Here is a 24,959-nt window from a genome sequence, read left to right on the forward strand (position 1 = left end):
AAAGTTCACAGAATATCCTGACAGCCACACAAAGCCTAAGCTTTAGTTTTCCACCCAGGCTAAAAAATCTGGACAAGTACTCCATGATTGGAGTTTTAATTCTGAGATTTACTGTAAATATGTCTCTTAAGGGCCTGGTTTTGGTATCCCTTTAAAAAAATCCAGGAGAAAAAGGTAAAAAAGGAAGGAGCCACACATTTCAGAAATCACACACTAAAAGCTCTGTGTCTAAATTTACCAGGTTTCTTCTGGGAAAAGGACCAGCAGTACCCAACCACAAGCTGAATCACTCTGCAGTTGCAAGATCCAAATAAGTTGAGCACTATTTTCAAGGCTCCAGGCCAACTTCCAATCAATACTTACGCATCTGTGTATCCTGGAAGCTTCTTTCTCCATTTTGGCTTCTTCAGAGGTTGTCCATCATCATCCACAATGAAGTCATCAATGTCTGGACATTGACAAATAATTCAGTGGTCAGGGAACTCAGATACAGAACTGGTAGCTCTGACAAAGCTCAGCCAGTGCAACTATGAGCCTCCACCACAGCCTTAGGCTGCTGCTGCCTGTCAGACTGCCCAGCTCCCCACAGCATCTCCTACACCAATCTCACACAGTCCAGGAGCCTGAACCACAGTAACAAGCTGGAACAAACTTCCAGACAAACTTCCAGGCAAAGCCATCTGAGTTGCAGCTCAGTGCACTGAAAATGCAGTCAGGAAAGGCCTGGCTACTTTGGGCAGTAAAAAGAATTCTTGAAACTTTTTTGGTAAGTTAGCAGCAGTGAGAGGCTGATGCTGAAGAGAGGCAGGGCAGGCATGCACTGTGCTATGAGGTACTAAACAGTGCCTTGAGTGCCTTCCTCTGAAGCATTTTCATTTTAGAGGCAGCTTAGGGGAGGTGTTTGAGACCTCAGCACATATAATGTGCTCCTGCACAAAGTGGTTCAGACAGACAAACCAAACCTGTCACCCAGAAATGTTTAATTCTAAGGACTGCACTAATCAGAACAGTAAGAGCTTCACCATGACAGGGTCACAGCCTTTTGGATACTTCTAGTTCAGAGAAACTGAATTTTTTTCCTGTGCTTTAATCCTAGGACAAATACTGGATATAGCTGACCATCCAGACTCACCAGATTCATCTTCCTCCTCCTCCTCTTCCTCCTCCTGTGGAGCAACAGGAGCTTCCACAGCTTCCCCTCCTTCCTCGCCTTCACCATCCTGAAAGATTTCTTCAGCAATGGCTTCCTTCTCGTGTTCTTCCTTTCCATAATCTTCTGCCTCATCATCCTCATCATCAGACATTTTTCGCACTCGCCTGAATTTTTGCTGCAAGGACAATTCCTTGTTAGTGCTCACAAGCCCTGGCTCAACACTGCACTTCCTCTGCAGGCACCTGGGAGGCAGCAGGAGGGAGCCCAGGCACACAGGGGAGAGGAGCCACCCCCTTGGGAACTGTGTCACTTGCATGCTGTCACACCAGTGCTGGCCTGGTTGATGTGACTCTAATGTTTCAGAAAGAGCTTTAGAGCCCATAACAGCCTGTGCTGACCTTGAGGTTAGCACCACACAGGGATGGAAGATGAGACTGTCCTGAAGAGGTGGAAAGGGAGGAGCATAGCAGACTTCAGGCATCAGAAAAAAGTGTTTTGTAAACTCTGGGAAGTCAGGTCCCAGTCACTTGGGCAGGGATAGATCCTGCTTCCTTCAAGCACTCAGCTCTCCCGTTCCAAGAGGGCAGGAGCTGATGTGAGGCACTGTCTGCTCTTGCCAGGCTGGAGCCCACCCTCCCCTGTGCTAAACACCCCACACCATTAACAGCAGTATGGGAACACAACTCACTCTTTTGACTTTAACTCCCAAGTTTTCTTCAATGAGGTCAAAGTCATCATCCTCCAGGCGGTCATCAAAAGCTGGACAAGAAGCAGAGCCAAGTTACACTCTCCCTTTGCTAATCTGGGAATGCACTCCCCCAAAAGGGTACAGCTCACACAGACCAGCGCAGAGGGTGCTCTCTGCCAGCATTACCCCATGCCCTGCCAGTAACAACCATCACAAAACTCACTGCGCTTTCTCTTTTTGTGACCAACGTCATCCTCGGAGTCTCCAGAGTCACTGGCTTCCTCCTCCTCTTCCTCATCGTCATCATCGTTAATGAATCCCTTCAGGTTCCCCTGCTCATCCTGATCATCAAGGTTCAGCTCCTCCTCTTCCTCATCTGGGATGAAGAGCAGCACGTGTTAGACACTTACTGGTTATCCACTGGGACCTGTGCAAGCAGCATCTTCCTCCACACCATCCACACAGAGTTTGAACTCAACACTTTTACTGACACAGAACCCAGCCAGCTGCTCCTGCCAGATCCCCACTTCTTGTCTTGTGCTCTCTCTGCAGATGGAACAGGTGGAGTGGTCACACTGGGAGAATTCCTCTGCTTTTACTATTTACTATCAAACTGTGCGACTGCAAGTCCCAGAGGGTGAAGCTGTGTATTTTTATTGCCAATTATAAATACCACTTGGAGCACTTGGAGGAGGGGAAGCACTCAAACAGCTGAGATTATTGACTACAGATGGCCCTGCTGTTATAGCACAGTTATTGCTCCATCTGCAGAGCCACAGAATGCAGAACAGGACAGCAATGAACACCAACAGTTCAGCAAACTCACCATCCTCATCTTCCTCCACAAACTTCTTGGTTACTCTGGGTACAACCTCCCCATCCTGGTTGTACTCCTCCTCTGACTCCTCTGCTTCGCTCTCCACAAAGTCAGACATGGCTGCAACCTCTCAACACAGCAGCTGGGGAAAGAGGAAACATCCCTGGCATCAGCTGAGCAAGCAGAACACAAGCATTTCCCCCTTCAGGTTTTGGAGAGAAGGCAGCTAAAGCAAGAAGGGCTTCAAATTATCTACAGAGGCCCTGAATTACCCAGTGTCCACCTTGCCTGGGCATCCCTGTCACCAGAGATTAGGCAGCAGCCAGGAGCCCCTGCCAGCCTGTGTCTGGGCGAGGAGGGCAGAGCTGGCACAGCAGCACTCGTGGCTCCTGTGGCTGAACGTGCTCACAGCCAGAGCCTCCAGCCCATCCACGCCCTGCCGCTGATGCTGCACAGCGCCAGGCACACAGCCCAGCTAATTAGGATCTTAATATGATTAATCCTCACTCAGTTAATGAAGCCAGGGTGACCCTGGAAAGGGCCTCGACTGAGCCACGATCGTTGTCTGTAAGTGACTCTGCAGAGCCCCCAGAGCAAACTGGGGAGGGGTCTGGGGGTCCTGGGCTGGGGCAGGGGGTTTGTGGCTGCCCACAAGCCAGACCACAGCCAGGATGTTCCATGCCAGAAGCCTCCATCCAGAGTTGAGGAAGCAACAAGAAAACTACAAAACCAGAGTGTTTTTTATATCCAGAACCTTTTGTTTGATGCTTTTCCCAACTGGGGTTCCTGGACACAACATAAATCAAGCTTGGTACAAAGGAAAGTGTTTGCCAAGTTCTGTTTCTTTGAGCCTTCCACTTCTGGTGGTTACAAACTCATTGATATTTTTGAAATTTTCAAAGAAAGTTTTTTTTACCTCCCTTTTACATACATCAAAACAACTGAGCCTTACAAGAGTCAGCTATGAGGAAAACCAAATGAACTCCTCAAATGGCTGAGAGGATGAAAATGCCAGCCCAGGAAGAAGTACAGGCCTTTGGGAAGGAGCAGTACAAAAAGCAGTTCAGAGGTGTCAGATCTAAAGCCAAAACCTCCATGTTAAATTACATCTGATGTAATTCAACACACAAACACGCAAAAACAACGGAGGAAAAAAAGATGAGAAAAAAAAATCCATATGGCAGGGAATGATACCTAAACAAACATGCTTTAAAACATTCCCATAATAATTTCCCCACTGAAGGAAATCAGTCCCATTCAGAACAACCTGATCAAGGCTTTGCCATGACACTTCTCATGTGCAGATTTCTTGTTCTGCCCCAAGATCCACACATCTGCTGCACAAACACAACAACTTGGAGAAAAACAGGCACTTAGTGCTCAGTTAGAGTTAAAAGGCCCAAGGCTGATCTTGGATGATCTTTTAAGTCTTAAAATACGAGCAGCTCCGAAGGAACGTGTCATGCATATCTCATTAAAGAAAACCCACAACAAAGATGAGGGGAAGACCTCTGCCAGATCTCAGACACGAGTGGAGAGAGCAGCTCATACTCCCTGGCTGCAGAATATGTGGCTGTGGCCAACTCCTGTGCAGGACGCTCCAGACAAGCAGAAATCACAGCAGGCCAAGGCTACTGCTCTGCATCCAGCCAGGACGTGGCTGCTCTGGTTCAGTGTGGGATCCCCATCCCCAAGAGGACACTTCAGAAGTTAAACACTTATATTTATTCAAGCATCCCTCTCAGAAATAGCACCTCAGAGGGCAGCACTAATGCCAGTTAAATGTGTGCTCCTGATGCAAATGGCACTGATGAATCATGTGAGTACACATAATTCATAATACAGAAACAGGGATTATGTTTACCTGCCTGTGTATGAATATTCTGCCAACTTCACACTTTCTCACCAATCCTCCTGCTCCAGGTATTCACCAGGGTGTATTAACATACACAAACCTGCAGGCTGAGTGGCTTTTCCTAGAGCATTTCCAAGTCTAATAACCTCGTTTATCTCCTGCCCATGATCAATACACAAACCCACCTTGTCAAAGCACCACATCCAATTTCACCATTCTCTGCCAGTGAAGTATTTAACTCATGATTCCAACTTTCCTCCTCATCACTTGCTCTAAAATTTCCTGGCAATTTTACTCCATGTCAATTCAAATTTGTCTGGACATGGGGAACAAATAGAACTTGAGAAAACCATCTTATTTAATGATCCAGCCAAGCAGGTTCCACATGAGCCAACCACCCACAAACCCAGGTGCTTTCAGCTCCAGCAAAATTCACCTCAGGACAGCAGGGATGTCACTTAGCATGGAAAAGAGATGCAATATATTAAATCAGATATTGATTAAAGGTGCCTTTCCCACCCACTGTGCCAGGAGGACTTAATTTGAGACAACACAAGCCAGGGAAGTGGGCAGAGGTGGAATTTGGTGTGGTCACACGGGGAGAGACCTGAGGAGGGTTTAAAAACTCTGGACCAAGGAGTGCTGGGCCAGCCCAGCTGTTCTGATCAGGAGTGTCTGCACTTTGCTCAGCTCAAGGGCACAGTGGCACTGATCCAGAGTCCACAAGCACCTTTTCACCGGGACCATTGAGTTCTGATCAGGGCAGGACCAAGATGGACATTGGTTGCAGACTCTGTGAGGTGAGGCAGGGCCTGTACAACAAATGCTGCTTTGTGAGAGCCTGAGGATTTCAGAAATCATTCACACATCCAGTGTGAATAGAAAATATGGACTTTGGGAATAGAAATGTCCCTCAAGAGCTTCACCTGAGCAGGTGTGGGGTGACAGAAAGCAGAAACATCTAACACTGTCCCAGCTACAGGGATGCCACCTAAGGCAGGAAACCTCAGCGGTGTCCAGAGAATAACCAAGCAGTGCCTTCAGAGCAAGATATATTTATTATTCTGCAATCAACCTCAGGATTGCAGTGTGAATACACAAACCAACAAAGCCAGGTGCACACCTTGGCTTTAGGACAGCATGGGTGCAGCAATGACAGCCCGTGACTTCTCCTCATCCTTTACGGAAGAAACTACATCAATCCCACATTAACACTTGTTTTGTGGGGTTTTTTTTGGAGGGGAGAGTGCTTGGGTAGGGATGGCTCTAACCTCTGCCACTTCATGATTCGACTCACAGTCTACTTAGGATCACACAGATCCAGGGAACCACACAGCCAAAGCCACCACTCTCACAGCCACATTTCAAAGGGTCAAATCAGAGGATTCAGAAAGCTCAGTGAGAATAAGAGAGCTGGGGAGCTCGACTCAAAATGCAGAGCCTAAGGAAGCCAAATCTATTAATTTTGTGATTAAATGCTCATAAAATTAATTTCAGCACAGCCCAAGTACATCCACAGGAGTCCAAGACTAGCAAAAAATATCTGACTGGGAAAAACCCAAATGAACTGCAGAGATACCCCCTGAAGCTCTCAGGGAATTTCTCAGTTAAATCATTATCAGTATTCTTAAATTTAAAAAAACCCCAGCCACGGTTGATCTGGAATGTGTGGATTTAACACCAATAACTAAGCAATGATCTTCAGGCCATGTTCCACCAGAGAACTCAGACAAAATAATTGTGGCATATTTTAATTTGAAGCTTATAAATCTAACAGAAACGTCTCTGTGAAGCACTGCAAGGCACTCCCACCATGAGAAACTACCCTCAATGCTGAGCTCTTCCCCAGCATTGGTATCCACATTTCTTGGTATCCACATGGACTTCTGATGGCCACCAGGGCCTGCCAGCCCTAACATCAGCAATACATCACTTTATATTTAGCTTTTACAGCTGTTTTGCAGATTTCTGAAGCCTGCATCTGAACCTGACACTCCCACCCTGCTCAGTGGGAGGAACACAGGGGGAAGTGATGACTGGGGACCAACGATGGGGAAAGTCCAGGCAGCCACCACAGCTCAGGAACTTCCCATACCTGCTGTGTTGGTTGTGATGCTGCTGCAGGTCCCACCGCCCCCGATGCTATCAGGTGGCAGCACGTCCTGTGGCAGGGTGACACATTTAATAGCACGTTGTGTGAAAGAACACTTCCGCCTGTTTATTTTAGCCTTGCTGCATCATAATTTCCGGCCAGAAACAGAAAACTGATGCTCCGTCCTCGCTTTCTCTGACCTGCCCATGACTTCATGTACCTGGATCAGATCTCCTGCCAGCAAGCTTCTCCCCTAAGGTGAGGACACAAAGGCATTGCTTACCCAAAAACCTGCTCTGCTCCTGCCCCTGCATTTTGCAGTGCTATATTTTTGGGACAGTCTAACCAGAATTGCCAGGACACAAACTGCCAACCATTTACTCAGCAGCATAACAATGTTTTCTATTACATTCTCTCCTCCTTTAAAGTAATTTCAAAATATCCCTCTTAGGTTACAATGGGGTGTTGAAGCTGTTTTAAAAGAAACAATTGTTGAGACACCTACTGCTCGTCCCTGAATAAGAGGAGCTGATGTAGAGCCAATTTTGTGATGTTTGTTACCTTCCTTACACCTTCTGCCATATCTCATTTACCACACTAGCACTCCCACCCGGTGTTATCTGGCCTCTGCAACTCCTCACAATTTAGTTATCCTAAATAATTTAGGAGTAACCTTCCTTCTCCACATCATTGTATTCAGGGAAAAAAATAAAAGAGCAGCAGAGATGACTATGAAACTCCACAATAGCCTCACTCCACTATGAGTGCCAATCAAAGGTTTGACACCTTTCAGTCATCTATTAAACCCAAAAGGGCTTTCCCAGGCCCTTGGCTTTTCAGAGAGCACCTCGACAGAAGTTTGGAAAGGCTAATGCGGAGGTCTGGCAATCACATCAGCAGAGCAGCGATGCGGGAATCACACCCACAGCGCAGGGAGATCCAGGACCACCAGTGCGGTGAGAAACGAAGGTCAGGCCCTTTTCCCCGCTCCAAGAAAAGCCTCCCGATGCTCCCCCCGCCATCGCCTCACACCCTCGGCTCTCCCCACCCTCCGCACCAGCGCTACCCCGCTGCAGCAGGGGCGGCGGCTGCGGCACCTCCCGGCCCCGGGGGAGCCTCCCCCGGCCCCGGCCTCCCCCGGGCCCTGCCCGCCGCCGCCCCGGGAGGCTCCAGCCCCACCCACAGGGCCGCACCGGGCCCGCCGCCGCCGCTTCACCCCGCACCGGGCCCGCGGCGCAGCCCGACACCAACCTCGGGCACGTCCCTGCCGCCTCCACCGGGGCTCCGAGCCGCCGCGGCGCCGGCTCGGGCGTGACACCCGGGCCGGGACAAACGCGGGTTCGCCCTTCCCCCGGTAAAGGACCACCGCTGACCGCCGCCTCACCGGACCCGGCGCGGCCTTACCCGAGGGGCCGAGGGAAAATGGAGGCGGTGGCGGCGGCGGCGAGCGCGGGGGGCGGAGCGGGCGAGCCGCGACCTCCCGGCGGGCGGAGCGGCCGCGCTTCCGCTTCCTGCGGGATGGAGGCGGCGCGGCGGCCGCCGGTGCCGCTGCTGCGGCTGCTGCTCCCGCTGCTGGCGGCGGCGCTGGGCGCGGCGGGCCGCGGCGACCCCGGGCCCGTCACCTGCGGCTCCGTGGTCAAGCTGCTCAACGTGCGGCACAACGTGCGGCTGCACTCGCACGATGTGCGCTACGGCTCCGGTAACGGGCGCGCCTCCGCCCCCGGTTTCCCCGGTAAGCTGAGCTGGGTGTGAGTGATGGTGGTTCTCCCTCCTCCGCAGGCAGCGGGCAGCAGTCGGTGACCGGCGTGTCGGCGGCGGATGATGGGAACAGCTACTGGCGGGTGCGGGGCCGCACGGCCGCCGTGTGCCAGCGGGGCACGCCGGTGCGCTGCGGGCAGGCCATCCGCCTCACGCACCTGGGCACCGGCCGCAACCTGCACAGCCACCGCTTCACATCGCCGCTCTCCGGCAACCAGGTACCGGCCGGGATCACCGGCCCGCGTCCCCGGGCTCGGTGTGCTTCTCTGGGCGTGACGGGGCTCTTCCCGTCACTCGGCTCTTGGTGGATTCCCTAAGGCCCTGCTGGGTTGTTCCTGTCCCTGCCCATCCCGTCTGGGGTCCCCTCGTTCCCCATGTTACTGCCAGCCCCACTTTGTTCCCCAGTCATTCTCCTAGGTTCTCCCTACCCAATCCCCCATATGTCTACTAGCATTTCCTAATTCCTGGTCCCAGATGTGTCGCCCATGTCCCCACGGGTCTCACCTAGTTCCCCAGTTCAGAGTGGGTCCCTACCAGCACTGCCTTGTTCCCTGGTCCCACCTGGGTCCCTGCCAGTCTGACCTTATTCCCAACTCCCTCCCAACTCCCCAATGCCTTGCCAGTGCCTGAATACCAGGCAGATCCCCCATGTGTCTACTAGCATTTCCTAATTCCTGGTCCCCATGTCCTCACTGGTCTCACCTTGTTCCCCAGTTCAGAGTGGGTTTCTCCTTAGGCTGGGTCCCTACTAGCACTGCCTTGTTCCCAGCTGGGTCCCTGCCAGTCCCATCTTATTCCCAACTCCCTCCCAGCTCCCCAGTGCCCTGCCAGTGCCTGAATCCCAACCAGAGCCTCAATCACCACCAGGTTTCTCTGCCCACCTCATTTTTCCATTTTTCCATCCTGGCCCCAAACGAGCTGTTCTTTCCCCCCAGGAGGTGAGTGCATTCGGGGAGGCTGGCGAGGGTGACTACCTGGACGACTGGACCGTGGTGTGCAGTGGCACCTACTGGGCCCGGGAGGACGAGGTCCGCTTCCAGCACACCTCCACCGACGTCTTCCTCTCGGTGACGGGCGAGCAGTATGGGCGGCCCATCCACGGGCAGAAGGAGGTGCACGGCATGGCCACCTCCAGCCAGAATAACTTCTGGAAGGTGATGGAGGGCATCTTCATGCAGCCCAGCGAGGCATTCCAAATGGAGCAGCACCACGCTGAGCTGTGAGGGATGGACAGACTGATGCTGAGATTCTGGGTGCTGCCCTGCTGTGTTTGGGACTGCTGAGGCCAGGGGATGGCTCCTGTCCCCCCTTTGGGACTGACACACACCACTGACACAGCACAAAGCAGATCCCGATGTCCTGAATTCAAAGTGGAGCAGATTCTGTTGTCCCAAATCTGACACTAAACAGGCCCCAGTGTCCAGACCTGACCCAAAGCAGCTCTCAACATCCTAAAACCACTACAAAGCAGATCCCAATATCCAGAGCTGACCACAACAGAGCCTAACATCCTAGATCAGCACAAAGCAGATCCGAACATCCCAAATTAGCACAAAGCCAAGCCCAACACCCAGACCTGACCCAGAACAATTTCCCAAGCTCCCACCCTGTCCCTTTGCAGCCCATTCTGTCCAAGGACCTTGCCCTTAAAGGACTGCTGTCCCTGGGAGCTCTACCCCTTGCTGTACCCCAAACTGTTCCTCATGCCCTGCAAGGACCTGGGGCCATAAAAGCGCTGAACTCTGCCCTGTGGTGTGGCTGTTTGTGTGGGGGATGCAGGGGATGTTCTGGCACAGGGGGCCAGACCTGGTGTCATCTGCACTTGCCCCATCCCAGTGCCAGACCTGTTGTCACCCTGCCTGCTCCTCATTCGATTTCAGTGCTTGACCTGCTGTGTCACCCTCCTCACTCCATCCCAGTGCCAGACCCAGTGTCACTCCTCTCCCCTTCCTAGTTCCACCCGGATGTCATTTGTCTCCCCATCCCGGTGCTGTCCCAGTGTCTTCGCTGTCCCCATGCTGGTATTGCCCCTGTGCCACCCCTGTGCCGGTACCGTCCTGATGTCCCTGCTGTCTCCATGCTGGTGCCACCACAGTCCATCCCTATCCTCATCCCTGTATCCCCTCTGTCCCTATCCCGGTGTCCCTTTGTTCCAATGCCGGTGCGGTCCCTCTGTCCCCCATCCTGGTGTCCTGCTGTCCCTCTGTCCCCATCCCCGTGTCTCCACTGTCCCTCTGTCCCCATGCCAGTGCGGTCCTGCTGTCCCTGTGTCTCCATCTCCGTGTCTCCGCTGTCCCCCTGTCCCTCTGTCCCCATCCCGCTGTCCCCTGTGTCCCCATGCCGGTGCGATCCCACTGTCCTTCTGTTCCTCTGTCCCTATCAGGGTGTCCCCGCTGTCCCTGTGTCCCCATCCCCGTGTCCCGCTGTCCCGATGCCGGTGCGGCCCTGGCGGGGCGCTGCGGTCGCCGCTGTCCCCGTGTCCCCATTCCCGTGTCCCGATGCCGGTGCGGCCCCGGCGGGGCGCTGCGGCCGCCGCTGTCCCTGTGTCCCCATCCCCGTGTCGCGCTGTCCCGCTGCCCCGATGCCGGCGCGGCCCTGGCGGGGCGCTGCGGCCGCCGCTGTCCCCGCCGGGCCCCGCCCCGTCCCGCCCCTCCCAGCGGCCACTCGGGGTGCGCGGGCGGGCGGCCCCACGGGCGGCGGCGGCGGCGGCGGGGCCGGGCCGGGGCAGGGGCGGGCGGGAGGGAGGGGGTCTCTCCGGGGCCGGGGGCCGCACCGGGGCCGTGCCCGCCATGCCGCCGCCGCTGCCCGCCGCGCTGCTCGCCGTGGTGCTCGTGGCGCTGCTCGCCGGGCTGCTGGCGCGGTCAGGGCCTGGCGCTGGGGACAGGGACCGGGGGGTGACGGGGCTGGGCGGGGGGCACGGCGGGGGGACAGCGGGATGGGGGGCGGCAGCGCGGCGGGTGGGGCTGTGCCGGGATGGGAGGAGCTCGCGGGGTCGAGGGGAGGCCCCAGGGCTGGCGGTGGGGTGCGGGTGTTTTGGGGGATATTTTGGGGGTGGTAAAGGGGGTTGAGGTGGTGTCGGGGGTGCGGGGGGCATGCGGGGCTGGGGGTGAGGTGTTGGGGGTCTGGGGGGAGGGAGCGGAGGGGACACAGAGGGCTTGGAGGGGTGTCAGGAATTTTGGGGGTCGCAGGGCTGGGAGACGGGTGTGGAGGGGAGCCTGCAGGGGATTGGGGGATTGTAGAGCTTCGTGTCAGAGGCCTGGGGGCTTGGAGAAGTTCAGAGGAGCTCATAGGGGTGTCATAGGGTGCCAGGGGGGTGTGGAGCTGTCTGGTCTTGGGAGGGGGCTGTCAGGGATTATTGGGAGTGATCCTGTATGGTCTATTTCCCACCGTGAGTCCTTTGGAGCTCCTATCCAGCTGTGGGTGCTGGAGCTGGTGCTCAAAGGACAAAGAGCATCCCTAGACCCCAGCCCCAGTGGGGAGGCTGACCCTGGCCTTCCCCCCGTCCCCACAGATGGCTGGCATGTCGCCTGGCTGTCACCTGGTGCCGGCAGAAGCTTCATGCAGAGCTGAAGATCGGCTCCTTTGGCTTCTTCTGGGCCCAGAACATCAGCCTCAAGTTCCAGCGGGAGCAGCAGACTGTGGTGGGTACCTGGGCAGGGGTGGTCACTGCCAGACAAGGCAGGGAGGGTGGTTGCTGTCACTTCCAGGCTGGCAGCAAATCCATGGAGCCATTCTCCTGTTGAGCATCCCCATGGCTGGTGCCAGTCCCGTCCTCCCATGGCCAGACTTGGGGCTTTGGCTGCTCTTTGCATGGTCCCAGGCACTGGGGGTGGAGTGGGAATGTTGAGATGAGCATCACAAGGCAGAGCCAAGTTACTTCTTCTCTGACCTAGCTGTGTGTCCTTACAGGAGATCGACAACATCTGGATCTCCAGCAAGCTGAGCCGGGAGCTGCCGTACGTGCCCCCACCCCAGCTCCCTGCCCGCTCCCTTTGGGGGTCTGCCTCACCCCTCGCCCTGCTTGCCATCCTGCTGCCTTTACACCTTCCTGCCATCCTTATTGCCCTGTGGTCAGCTCTGTGAGGGAGCGACCCACGCTTGGAGGTGACAGTGTGGGTGCCCTTGTGCTGGTCGTGTGACAGTGTCTTGTGGGCACCCTTGTGCTGGTCCTGCACGTCCCTGGGGTGGGGGGGAATCCCTGGTGCCAGGGCCAGGTGTGCCAAGTGTGAGCTCCTGTCAGAGCTGCCTGTGCTGTTGCTCCCCAGGCGTTACTTTGAGCTGTGTTTTGGCGAGGTGCGAATCCGCACGGATCTCCAGAAAGGCCCTGGGTTCCAGCCGTCCGTCCCAGAGGCTCCCAGAGAAGCTGATGGAAATGAAAGCAAGACAGAGCTGACCCTTAAACCCTCCCTGCTGAGGCTTCTTAGCCAGGTGAGGCACTGTGGGCTGTGAGAGGCTGCTGTGGGCTGCGCTGCTGTCGGATATCCCTCACAGCAGCACCTTCCCCCCAGCTCTTTTCCATCCACATGGATTCCATCAACATCATGGTTCTGCACGTGGCCACCTCAGAGTCTCTCTGGCACATCCAGGCCAGCCAGACACGTCTCCTCCTCAATGGCAATGGGAAGAGGTAATGCTGTGCTTGTACCCCTGTCTGCTTCCAGGGCAGGGAAGCTCCTCTGAGCCCAGCCTTGTGTGTGTCCTCTCTCTGTCCCACTCAGCAGCATCCCATGTCACCTGTGGTGTGACGCATTAACCTCCTCTGAGGCTGCCCTGGTTCCTTTTCCTGTCACAGGAAGCTTGAGTTGTGTGCTCTCTCAATAACGTGGCGTGCATGGAGTTAGGGCATGCTCTGCTTTTGGAAGCACTTGGAGCAGGGACCTGGGGGTCCCTGTGTCCCACAGGAAAGAGGGCAGGAACTTGTTTTGGCAGCAGCAGGACCCACATCCTCCTTCTGTTCTCTGCTCTCCCCAGCCTGACGTGCGAGGTGAGCCTGACAAAGGTGAACAGCAAAGTCCTCAGAAGCAGCCAGCTGGTGAGTGCTATAGGAGGGAGAAATGCCACACTTGGAACCTGTGGGACACACTGAGGACCTGTCCCAGGGTGTCCCTGAGGCTGGGTGATGCTGCCAGGTGCTGGGCTCTCTGCTGTGCCCAGCTCTCCACCTGCAGCAGGCACTGGGAGGGCACTGTGTGACTCCCTGTGTGCTCCCTGCTGTGTCCCCTGTGCACAGGATGACACGTGCCTGGCAGAGCTGGCCCTGGCTCTCTCCCTGTCCCTGGAGATCAGCAGCAAGCGGCGCCTGGTGGGCGTCCGGCTCTGCGTCCGCACGCTGCAGGCAGAGCTGCACGAGGGGCTCTTCTGCAGCCCCCTCCTGCACCACGTCACTGCTGGGGCCCAGCACAGCAGCGTGGGGGAAGAGCCCAGCACAGGTCAGGACAAGGACAGGAACAAGCTTGGGGCAGGGCAGGGGCTGGTGGCCCCCATGGTTACACCGGAGCCAGAGGGGTTTGGCTGTGGAATCACTCCCGAGTGTGGGGGTTTGGGCAAGTCCTTCTTGTGACTCTGTCTGTCCTTCTGCAGGCCCAGGGGAGCCCTCGAAATCCCTGTCTGTGCTGAGCAGGGACACACTGAAGCTCATCCCCAGGAGGGTGGAGATGAAGCTGGAGAACACCAGCATGGTGCTGTCCATGAACAGCCAGAAGAGGTGAGGGGCTGTCTGAGTCCAAAGCAATGCTGGGGACATGGATCTGGGGACAACTGTGCTGTTCCCTTCTCGTCCCTTGGCTCTGCTAGACTGCAGAGAGCAAGTTCTAGAGCCCACTCGAGTGGGAAGGACTGAGCTGGGCTCTTGGGGAGGGAGGAAGGCACGTGAGCTGGTTCTCCAGTAGGACAGCTGACACGATCCTCAGGCGATGGGATGAGAGCACTGGGCTGTGCTGCAGCTGGGCTGCTGTGTTTGTCCATGCCAGCATGCTGGTCAGCTGGTGATGAGAGACAAGGAGATGACAGTGGAGGACATGACAGTGCAGTTCCCTCCTGGCAGTGACTCCCTGTGTCTTCCAGGCACCTCACCTGGAGCCTGAAGCTGCTGCAGTTTCTATATCAGCGCGAGGAGGAGCAAATCCCATTGCGCAACTTCACGCCCACCTCAGACCTGGACCAAATGAGTGTAGACCTCCACCTGGAGGGCAAGTAGCCAGGAGAGCACTGATGGGACAGGGCTGTCATCACTGCCTTCTGCCATTCATTTCTGCTCTTTTGTCCCCCCAGATGGCCTTCTCCTGTCCCAGAGCCGCCAGCGCATTGTGTGCCTCAACTCCCTGAAGACCAGTGTGCAGGTGAGCGAGCGCTGGGCACACTCTGTCCCCTGGGGGTGGCTGGTTTGGCTCCTGGCATGAGTTTTTTGCCACCTGGCCCTTTCCCTGCTCTAGGTCACAGCCATTGACCTCTCGGCTGCTGTGCTGCTCAACACCTGCATCATCCACTACCGTCACCAAGAGTTTTCGCACTGGCTGGGGCTGTTGGCACAGGAATACAGGTGCCAGGCGGTGCCTGTCCCCAGCCAAGGGCACAAGGGAAGGTAAACTTGGCCTCAGTGCAGCTGCTGGTATCACAGCTTGTTTCCTCTTGCTGGCCACGCTCTGGCATGGTGCCTGGGCACTCAGCACCTTATCTGTGCACCACCTGTGGGATGGGGAGGCTGGTCAGGAGGTGATCAGGGAGCCTCTGCAGGGAGGATATCCTTCTGGGCCTGCTCCCTGCCAGGCTCTGTGGCACACAGCTCCCAGTAACAGCCCATCCTGCTTGTCTGTGCAGGAGCTATCCCCAAATCCTAGCACCCATCATCCTGTGTGCCTCGCTGTCCAACGTCAACGTGTCCGTGCAGCTGGGGGACACGCCACCCTTCGCCTTGGGCTTCAACTCCATCTCTGCAGGTACAGGCTGCATCAGGAACGTGCTGGGCTCTTCTTGGGGTCTGCTAGAGAGACAGCAGGGTGGGGATGGAGAAGGTGGTGCTGCCCATGTGTGTGTGGCCAGGGGCTGTGGATCCCTGCCTGGTTGTGTCTGGGGTGCCCATGTTTGGGTGAGCCTTGCCTGCAGTTCCCCCTCCTCTGTGCCCACAGACTACCAGCACCTGCGGCCACAGAGCGTGCACCAGCGAGCAGTGGTGGCTGTGGACCACCTGTGCTGGCGAGTGGGCAACGACTCCCACATCCAGCGTGCCCCACATCCCCCCAACATGCACGTGTGGGGAGAGGCCCTCATCCTCGACTCCTTCAACCTCCAGGTGAGGGGCAAACTGAGGGACCAAGGGGGGGCTTTCGGTCTCAGACTCCATGTGGGTGGCACAGGGATGTCCTGCAGCCTGAGAGTGATCATCCTGTTTGTCCTGCAGGGCAGCTACAACCAGCCCCTGGGCATGTCCAGTGCCCAGTCGGATACGCTCTTCCTGGATTGCACCATCCGGGGGCTGCAAGTGGAGTCGTCTGACACCTGCACTGAGTGCCTGGCCAGGGTCCTGCCCCTGTTCTGCCCAAAGCCTGATGGGGCTGAACTTGCCAAGCAGCCACCCTCTGTCTCCAGTGAGCCCTGGGGGCTGCTCTGGAAGGTGGATCTGAAGGTGGAGGACGTGAACCTGTTCACACTCTCAGCTGTAGTGGGTAGGCAGCATCCAAGCTGATCCCAGATGGCTGTCCTGGAATAACCCTGCAGTCAGAGGAACCTGGCATGTTGTGCTGTGCCTCCAGCACTGACCTGCTGTCTCTCCAGGTGCCCTGGAGCTGCGACTGGACACGCTGACTGTCCTGGGAAGTGCTGAGAGCTGCACGCTCAGCGTCCAGGGGATGGTGCTGGCTTTGGTGAAGAGCATCACTGAGAAGATGCAGCCATGCTGCAAAGCTCCTGCCATCCCCAACCCAGTGGCCAACGTCTCCGTGCTCTGTGTCACCTACCACAGCAGCATCCGCTCCCTGGAGGTTGGTTTGGCTGTTGGGCCACTGCTTTGTCCTGTTCTGGAGTAGATGGGGCAGGGGGAGGATTGGCTGGCATGAAAGGTGCTGTGAGGAGGACGGGGCTGTTCTGTGCTGGCCCTGGCAGTGATGTGGTGCCTGCTCACTCTCTGGTGCAGGTGCAGTGCGGCGAGGGGCTGGCAGTGCTGTGGAGCCCACCTGACCACATGCACCTGTACCATCACACGCTGGCCACCCTGCAGTGCCACGAAGCCTTGCGGAGCGCCCTCGGCCACAGGACGCTTCCCTCCCCGCCCCCAGAGAGCCCCATGTCCCACCCAGCCACCCCTACCGAGTCACCAGCGCCCCTCCAGCCAAAAGGGCCCCCTCCCAAAAGACTCCTGTCGCTGTCCCTGGAGCTGAGCTCTGCCAAGCTCACAGCCTTTGTCTCTGAGGCCAACTACATCAGCCTGGCTGCGGAACGGACCTCGGTCAGCTGGCACGGTGGCGCCCTGCACGGCTACTGCCCCGAGCTGGCCGCTGGCTTTGATGGACACAGCATCTTCAGCTTCAAGGAGGTGGAGGTGAAGCTGCTGCCGGAGCTGGAGGAGGTCGTGCGGCACCGCGACGCCTTCCCCACGCTGCGCACCCTCCGCAACCGCGGCTGGGCCTTCTCCTTCGCCAGCGTGACCATTGAGTTCCCCTACCAGTACGACTTCTCCCGCACGCTGGACGCTGCCGTGGGCGTGCAGAAGTGGCTGAAGGGCCTGCACCGCCCTGGGCGCCCCTCCACCACGGCCCTGCCCCCCGACCTCCTGCTCAAAGTCACCCACTTCTCCTGGGTCTTCCTGGATGACGTCTTTGAGGTCAAGTTGCGAGACAACTACGAGCTGATGAAGGACGAGAGCAAGGAGAGCGCCAAGCGGCTGCAGCTGCTGGACGCCAAGGTGGCTGCGCTGCGCAAGCAGCACGGGGAGCTGCTGCCTGCCCGCAAGATCGAGGAGCTCTACGCCTCGCTGGAGAAGAAGAACATCGAGATCTACATCCAGCGCTCACGGCGCCTCTACGCCAACACGCCCATGAGGAGAGCCCTCCTCACCTGGACCCTGGCCCACCTGGAGCTGGTGGCCATGGCAGATGAGTCCTTCCATGGCACAGAGCGTGTGTTGGAGCAGATGAGGGACATGGATGACGTCAGCCCGTTCCCCCCAGAGGGTCTGGAGATGGTCACCCAGTGGTGCCGCATGATGAAGGGCACAGTTGGCAGCTTCTTTGGTGAGTTGCTTTGTGGGAGGGTGCCCTTGGAGGACAGCATGATGACTGTGTGGCCTGGCACCACGTGGTGCGTAACCAGGGAGGGAAGATGATTTTTGGAGGTTCAAAGGGAGTGGGAAGGAAGCAGAGATGTGACAGGATGATGGCTCCTACTGTGTCCCAGAGTGGGGGGCTGCCTGTCTGTTTGCTGCCCCAGCCCTCAGCCCTTCCTTCCCTCGCAGTGCGGATCCGTGACTACCCCCGGTACCTGTTTGAGATCCGGAACTGGCAGCTCTCGGGCCGGCTGCTCGGGGCCGAGCAGTGTGGCCAGGCCTGCTCCCGGCGCCGCCAGATCCTCAAGCTGGGGCTGCCCTGGGGCGATGCCACGGTGGAGAGGAACATGCCACCCTTGAAGTTCTACCATGACTTTCACTGTAAGACCCGGAGGAATGGGGGAGTCTGTGGTGGGGTAGGGACAGGGCAAATGGCTGAGCCAACCTCTGTGTCCCCAGCTGTGATCTCCCAGTACACCATTGTGTGGGGGCCCTGCTGGGACCCAGCCTGGACCCTGATCGGCCAGTGTGTGGATCTCCTCACCAAGCCCTCAGAGGACCCCAGTGCCCCATTGCCCTGGTGGGACAAGAGCCGCCTTCTCTTCCATGGAAACTGGCACATGGACATTGAACAGGCCAACCTGCACCAGCTGGCCACTGAGGTGGGTGCTGCTGGACTGGGGAACAACATGGTGTGGGGTCAGCTCGCACCTGCCTCTCCTCACACCTGCCCTTGCAGGACCCCTACAATACTACAGAGAACATGCACTGGGAGTGGAGCCAACTCTCCTTCCACTGGAAGCCCGGGCAGTTTGTCTTCAAGGGCAACCTGGATATCAACGTCCGGACAGCCTCCAAGTGAGTGTGGGGCCACGAGCACGGGGGGCCCTCACCAGTGCTGGGGGGTGACTGGGATCTCTTTCTGCATTCAGATATGACGACTGCTGCTTCCTGCATCTGCCTGACCTGTGCATGACGCTGGACCTGCAGTGGCTGTGCCATGGGAACCCCCATGACCACCACGGCGTGGTGCTGCGCTCCCCCGAGTTCCTGCCCGAGGTGCCAGTGGGGCAGCAGTACGACTCCTACCGTGCCTTCCGCTCTGAGAATCTCAACCTCTCCATCCGGATGGACCTGACACAACCCAGTAAAGGTGGCTGATGGCATCCTTGGGATCCTTGGGGAGATAGGGCAGGGCATGCTGGTTGTGGGTTGGGTCCCAGCCCCATGGTGCTGGCTGATGGTGGGTATATTCTCAGAGTACTCCCAGCCCCGGATCCTGCTCTACAGCAGCACCCTCCGCTGGATGCAGAATTTTTGGGCCACGTGGACCAGCGTGACACGGCCCATCTGCCGTGGGAAGCTCTTCAACAACATGAAACCCAGCAAGAAGAAGTTGGGACAGCACTACAAGCAGTTGTCCTATACTGCACTCTTCCCCCGGCTGCAGGTAATTCCCAGGGCTGGAAATCCAGTGTTTCCTCCCTGCTCTGCCTCTGCTGGACTCTCACCTCCTGCTCTCTGCTCTCTCTCAGGTGCATTACTGGGCCTCCTTTGCCCAGCAGCGGGGGATCCAGGTGGAATGCTGCCAGGGACACATCTTCACTCGGGGCACACAGCGGCTCATCCCACAAGGTGAGTGGGAGTCCTGCCAGCAGCACTGCAGGCACAGCAGGGCCTTGGCTCACCTTTGTCCCTGTCCCCCAGCTGGCACAGTGATGAGGCGCCTCATTTCGGAGTGGAGCATCACACAGATGGTGAGTGACCTGAGCCAGGTCACCGTGCACCTCATGGCCTCCACTTCTGATGAGAACGCTGACCACCAGCTCGACACCCTGGTGAAGAAAACCCACCTGCTGAGCCTGTCCTCCCTCACCTACCAGCGGCACAGCAACCGCACGGCTGAGGAGGTACCACTGCAAACAGGGCACAGCAGCTTGTGCTGGCCTGGTGGCAACTCCAGCACAAGGGGATGTTGGTTGTTGGGTGCAGTGGGGAAGGGATTTGGCTGGGGAAGAGAGAGAACTTCAGGGCCTCCAATCTACCAAGCACCTGAATTTGTACCCATGCCGTGTTCTGGGCTCTAATCCCCATGCTCTGCCTGAGGGGCTGGCAGGGCTCCCTAGTCCCAGCGCATGAGGCGATTGGGCAGGGCAGGGGTGACTTTGCTGTGCTGAGGCACTGTCCCTCTGTGCCCAGGAGCTGCCCCTGCGTGATGGGGACGATGGGTTCCACACGCATCAGCTGCACTTGGTGGACCTGCGGGCATCCTGGACCACCACGAACCGGGACATCGCCTTCGGCCTCTACGATGGCTACAAGAAAGCGGCTGTGCTCAAGCGGAACCTGTCCACAGAGGCCCTGAAGGGGCTGAAGATTGACACACAGCTGCAGGCCAAGAAGCTGAAGCGTGGCCCCCTCTCTGCTCACTCCATCCCTGCCAGAGTGACCGTTCCCATCACCAGCGGCCGGCCTGAGAGAGCCTCCTCAGGGGGTGAGCACAGCCGGGAGGGGAGCAAGGGGAAACCCACAGCTCAAAGCTGTGCCTGTTTTCATTATGTACATTTGTGACAGCCCCCCACAGCTTTGCACTGACCTTTCTCCTTCCCCAGGGGCCTACATGCTGCAGAAGCTCATTGAGGAGACGGACAAGTTCGTGGTTTTCACAGAAGAGGAGTCGGGGGCCAGCGAGCAGCTCTGCGGCATCGCCGCCTGCCAGACCGACGACATCTACAACCGCAACTGCCTCATCGAGCTGGTCAACTGCCAGGTACCTGCCTGTCCCCTCCGCCTGGCTCTGACAGGGGCTGTGCCTGCCCCAAAAAGGTCCATCTGACTCCTGGGGTCTCTCTCCCCACAGATGGTTCTACGTGGTGCAGAGACAGAGGGCTGTGTGATCGTGTCCGCTGCGAAGGCACAGCTGCTGCAGTGCCAGCACCACCCTGCCTGGTATGGGGACACTCTGAAGCAGAAGACATCCTGGACGTGTTTGCTGGATGGCATGCAGTACTTTGCCACGACAGAGAGCAGCCCCTCTGAGGGGGAGCATGGCCAGCTCTGGCTGGAGGTGAGCGTTGGTGGGTGAGCTATGTGGGGTACAGGCAGTGCTGGCAGTGCCCTGGCCAAGCCAGGGAAAGTGGGGACAGCCAGTCCCTCCTTGCTTCCCCAGGTGAAAAATATTGAGGAGCATCGTCAGCGGAGCCTGGACTCAGTGCAGGAGCTGATGGAGAGCGGGCAGGCAGTGGGGGGCATGGTCAGCACCACCACAGGTACTGCCCACAGCCCTGGCTGCTCTGCCTACCCGTCCCACTTGGGTGTGACCCCAAGGCTTGTAGAGCTGAGAGCCCCTGTCCTGTCCCTGTGTGGCTCCAGGAGGTGGCTGATGCTCCAAGCCCTGTTCTGTGCAGTCCCAGTGTGCTGGGAGGTGGCACTCTGACTGTGGTCCCTCTGCCTGTCCCCAGACTGGAATCAGCCCTCGGAAGCCCAGCAGACGCAGCAGGTGCAGAGGATCATCTCTCGCTGCAGCTGCCGCATGTACTACATCAGCTACAGCCACGACATCGACCCCGAGCTGGCCACGCAGATAAAGCCCCCTGAGACCCCTGCCAACCAGGAGAAGGAGGATCTGCTGAAGAAGCAGGAGGGTGGGTGCAGCCAGGCAGTGTGCTGTGGGGTTAGAGCTCTGGGCTGACCCAGGGCTAACTCCAGGGGTGATCTCTTTTGGCCATGCTGAGGCCCCACTTGCCCTTTGTGTCCCTGCAGGAGCTGTGGACACCTTCACCCTGATCCACCACGACCTGGAGATCTCCACCAACCCCGCACAGTATGCCATGATCCTCGACATAGTCAACAACCTGCTGCTGCACGTGGAGCCCAAACGCAAGGTACCCACGGGGCTCCAGGTCTCCGTGCCACTCCCTGCACCCAGGCAGGCCTAACCTTGCCCTGTTCTGTGCCCAGGAGCACAGTGAGAAGAAGCAGCGGGTGCGTTTCCAGCTGGAAATCTCCAGCAACCCCGAGGAGCAGCGCAGCAGTATCCTACACCTGCAGGAGGCTGTGAGGCAGCATGTGGCTCAGATCCGGCAGCTGGAGAAGCAGATGTACTCCAACATGAAGGTGAGCCCACATCCCTGGCTCCCTGGGACCCCTGCTCCAGGGCAGAGGGTGCTGAGGGTTGTCTGTCCTTCAGTCCTTGAAGGATGACAGCAAAAACGAGGTGCTGCTCGACCTGAACCACCGGCTGCAGCAGCAGCTGAGCCAGGAAAAAGCTGACCTGCAGCTGGAGAGTGAGGAGCTGAACATACTGATCAGGTAGGACAAGGGGGAATGGCTTTAAAGTGAGACTAAGTTTGTATTGGATATTAGGGAGAAATTCTTCCCAGTGAGGCACTGGCACAGGTTGCCCAGAGAAGCTGTGGCTGCCCCATCCCTGAAAGTATTCAAGGATAGGCTGGATGGGGCTTGGAGCATCAGTGGGAGGTGTCCAACCCAAACCATTCTGATTCTGTGATCTCAGCCTTCCCCAGCATTGTGTGCCCCTTGCTCTAGGCCTTCCACATCCCAGCTCTCTCTTCTGTGCTGCAGGTGCTTCAAGGACTTCCAGCTGCAGCGAGCCAACAAGATGGAGCTGCGAAAGCAGCCGGAGGACGTGAGCGTGGCACGCAGGACTGAGTTCTACTTTGCCCAGGCACGCTGGCGCCTGACAGAGGAGGATGGACAGCTGGGCATTGCTGAGCTGGAGCTCCAGCGCTTCCTCTACAGCAAGGTGTGGAGTTGGACAGTGCCCACAGCCCCTGAGCTGGGCATGGGGACATTGGGAGCTGATGACTTTGTCTGCACAGGTCAACAAGTCGGATGACACGGCCGAGCATCTGCTGGAACTGGGCTGGGTGACCATGAACAACCTGCTGCCCAACGCTGTGTACAAGGCAAGTGGCAGCTGGGGGAGCAGCTCTGCATCCTGGGGACCCACGTGGTGTGGCAGAGTGGTCTGTCCTCACCCCAGCCACCCATCCTCTTCCCTGCAGGTGGTGCTGCGTCCCCAGAGCTCCTGCCAGTCTGGCCGGCAGCTGGCCCTGAGGATTTTCAGCAAGGTCCGGCCTCCCGTGGGAGGCATCTCCATCAAGGAGCATTTTGAGGTGCCAGGGCTGGGCTGGGAGGTGCCAGGGTCTCTGTGGGGCACAGGCAATGTGTGCCTGGCTCTGACATGTCACTTTCCCACAGGTGAACGTGGTGCCTCTCACCATCCAGCTCACCCACCAGTTCTTCCACAGAATGATGGGTTTCTTCTTCCCTGGCCGTAATGTGGAGGAGGAGGAGGTGGGGGATGAGGAAGATAAATCCAAGCTGGTGACAACAGGTGAGAGGCTTGTGATCACCCTTCTCTCTGGATGTCCTTGAGCAGCTCTGGCTTCATATCCAGGATTATCTTTGTGGATAGCTGCTGTGCAACCATGAGTTGAGGAACAGGGATTTGGGGTCTCCCCTGTGGACAGGGAGGTGGTGGGAGGGTTGGGGTCATGGCTAACCCTTGGCTGGACACCACCACCACCTTGCACCCTGTTTGCCCAGGGATCCCCGTGGTGAAGCCACGGCAGCTGATCGGGGCCGATGACTCGCTGGGCTCAGGGAAAGGAGTTGCTCAGGGACTGAACCGGACATCAGGGGTCAGAAGATCGTTCCGAAAAGCACCTGAGGTACCTCCTGCTGCCATGAGGGGGGGATCTGAGAGCCCTGCTGTGGTGCCAGTCTGTTTTCCTTAACTGCAGGGCTGGGTAGCCATGTCCTCCCACACTTCCCTCCCACGCTTGTCTGCTTTCTCCTGCTCCTTCCCACCATGAGGATTTGCATCCTTTACAACCAGGCGCCTGCACGCTTGATGTGATCCCTGTATCTCATTTTTCCAACACCGTGCCAGAGCAGCTCTCACCTCTCCCTGATGAAGCAATGCTGTGGCCTAGTGCCCGGCTGTCCCTTCCCTGCTGGTTCCTGGCTCTGTCCCTTCTCCTTCCCTTCTGCTCATAGCTTCTGCTCTGTCTCCAGCATCCCGTGGATGACATCGACAAGATGAAGGAGCGTGCAGCCATGAACAACTCCTTCATCTACATCAAGATCCCGCAGGTGCCACTCTGTGTCAGCTACAAGGTGTGGCACCAGTGGGACAGGGCGTGCTTGGGGTGCTCTGGGCCATCGTCCCCACACTGCCTGACACCTCTGTCACACAGGGGGAGAAGAACAGTGTGGACTGGGGTGACCTGAACCTGGTGCTGCCATGCCTGGAGTACCACAACAACACATGGACATGGCTGGACTTTGCCATGGCGGTGAAGAGGGACAGCCGCAAAGCCTTGGTGGCACAGGTACGTGGGACCACATCCCTGAGGCTGCCAGAGCTGCTCTGCCCAGGATGGAGATGGTGACCCCAGGGTGGGTGGCACGTTCCCCAGCATGGGGAGCAGCTGCCCTGGCTCAGCAGCTCAGGCTGTCACCGGGGCTGTGGCTGAGCCCCCTGACTCCGGGGCAGGTGATCAAGGAGAAGCTGCGCCTGAAGCCGGCGGCGGGCGCCGAGGCCCGGGGGAAGCTGGAGAACAAATCCGACGGGACCATCCAGCAGCAGGAGGAGGACGAGAAGGCTCGGCTGCTCATCGGGCTGAGCGTGGGCGAGAAGAACCCCAGCAAGAAGTCGATCTTCGGCAGGCGCAAATGACGGCAGCACCCGGCAGGCCGGGAAGGGATTGGGGTGCCCCGTGCTCCCCCCCAACCTGGGGGGACACCCCAAAGGTGAAGGGGGGGCTGTGCTGCCTGGCAGTGCCCAAGGAGGGCTCAGCCACGTGCAGGCCCTCGGTAGCCCCGTTGTTGTGGGGCAGGGGTGGAGCAGCACGGGGATGTGGGGCACAGGGTGCTCCGGGGCTGCTTTGTGGGGTGCAGAACCCTCGTGCCAAGGGCCCCTGGGAGCTTCCCCCCCTCCCTGCTGTGCGGGTGCTGGGCCCAGCCCCTGGGCCTGGTGAAGCAGCAGGATCGCTCCAGGCTGGGAAAAAGGGGAACGGGAGAGAGTTTAAATAAAGAGTTTTTAATTTGGAACAGGCTCAGGTCAGTGCCTCACCCTGCAGTGCTGGGTTCAGCACCATGCCCCATCTCAGCCCGGCAGCCCCCCGTCCTTGGGAGTTTCACCCCTTGCCCTTCCCCAATAGTTGCTCAAGGCACCCCATTTGGGACTCAGGGCACCCCTGAGCTCAGTCTGTGCCTTCACCCCTCTGCAGTTCTCTCTGTGAGCCCAGGGCCATGCTGGAAAAGGAGAGTGTTTAAATAAAAAGGACTGCAGGGACTGCAGGCATCCCCTC

The 24,959-nt window shown here is 57.7% G+C and overlaps 3 protein-coding genes across 4 annotated transcripts in view; 2 read left to right on the plus strand and 1 right to left on the minus strand.

The window, feature by feature from the left end:
• The window catches only part of SUPT6H (SPT6 homolog, histone chaperone and transcription elongation factor), a 27,436-nt gene extending 19,407 nt beyond the window's left edge, over positions 1–8,029 (minus strand). The window contains exons 1-6 of one of the 2 annotated variants that reach the window (XM_005493665.4): positions 8,010–8,029; positions 2,668–2,800; positions 2,065–2,217; positions 1,842–1,912; positions 1,133–1,328; positions 364–448 (exon numbers count right to left, since the gene is read on the minus strand). In XM_005493665.4, coding sequence (XP_005493722.1) covers positions 364–448; positions 1,133–1,328; positions 1,842–1,912; positions 2,065–2,217; positions 2,668–2,776 — 614 coding nt within the window. In that variant the 5' untranslated portion in view covers positions 2,777–2,800; positions 8,010–8,029. The other variant, XM_005493664.4, reaches the window with a different exon arrangement.
• Positions 8,013–10,108, plus strand: SDF2 (stromal cell derived factor 2). Its single transcript, XM_005493663.3, has 3 exons — positions 8,013–8,304; positions 8,385–8,581; positions 9,299–10,108. Exons 1-3 carry the CDS (start codon positions 8,028–8,030, stop codon positions 9,584–9,586), a joined length of 762 nt encoding a protein of 253 aa, XP_005493720.2. The 5' UTR covers positions 8,013–8,027; the 3' UTR covers positions 9,587–10,108.
• A 962-nt stretch (positions 10,109–11,070) lies between these two features.
• Positions 11,071–24,699, plus strand: BLTP2 (bridge-like lipid transfer protein family member 2). Its single transcript, XM_074557000.1, has 39 exons — positions 11,071–11,223; positions 11,875–12,004; positions 12,273–12,319; positions 12,629–12,791; positions 12,872–12,990; positions 13,335–13,395; positions 13,594–13,792; positions 13,944–14,067; positions 14,427–14,551; positions 14,634–14,701; positions 14,795–14,943; positions 15,180–15,298; positions 15,488–15,651; positions 15,760–16,024; positions 16,134–16,339; positions 16,492–17,587; positions 17,809–18,000; positions 18,079–18,281; positions 18,359–18,477; positions 18,552–18,772; positions 18,879–19,069; positions 19,155–19,254; positions 19,327–19,529; positions 19,819–20,113; positions 20,232–20,389; positions 20,480–20,686; positions 20,789–20,888; positions 21,081–21,263; positions 21,382–21,503; positions 21,580–21,735; positions 21,809–21,930; positions 22,204–22,384; positions 22,461–22,547; positions 22,647–22,757; positions 22,843–22,978; positions 23,191–23,315; positions 23,662–23,763; positions 23,844–23,978; positions 24,143–24,699. Exons 1-39 carry the CDS (start codon positions 11,153–11,155, stop codon positions 24,323–24,325), a joined length of 6,738 nt encoding a protein of 2,245 aa, XP_074413101.1. The 5' UTR covers positions 11,071–11,152; the 3' UTR covers positions 24,326–24,699.
• Positions 24,700–24,959: the final 260 nt, after the last annotated feature.

This window comes from Zonotrichia albicollis, chromosome 22 (genome assembly GCF_047830755.1).
Source record: "Zonotrichia albicollis isolate bZonAlb1 chromosome 22, bZonAlb1.hap1, whole genome shotgun sequence".
Classification (NCBI taxonomy): domain Eukaryota; kingdom Metazoa; phylum Chordata; class Aves; order Passeriformes; family Passerellidae; genus Zonotrichia; species Zonotrichia albicollis.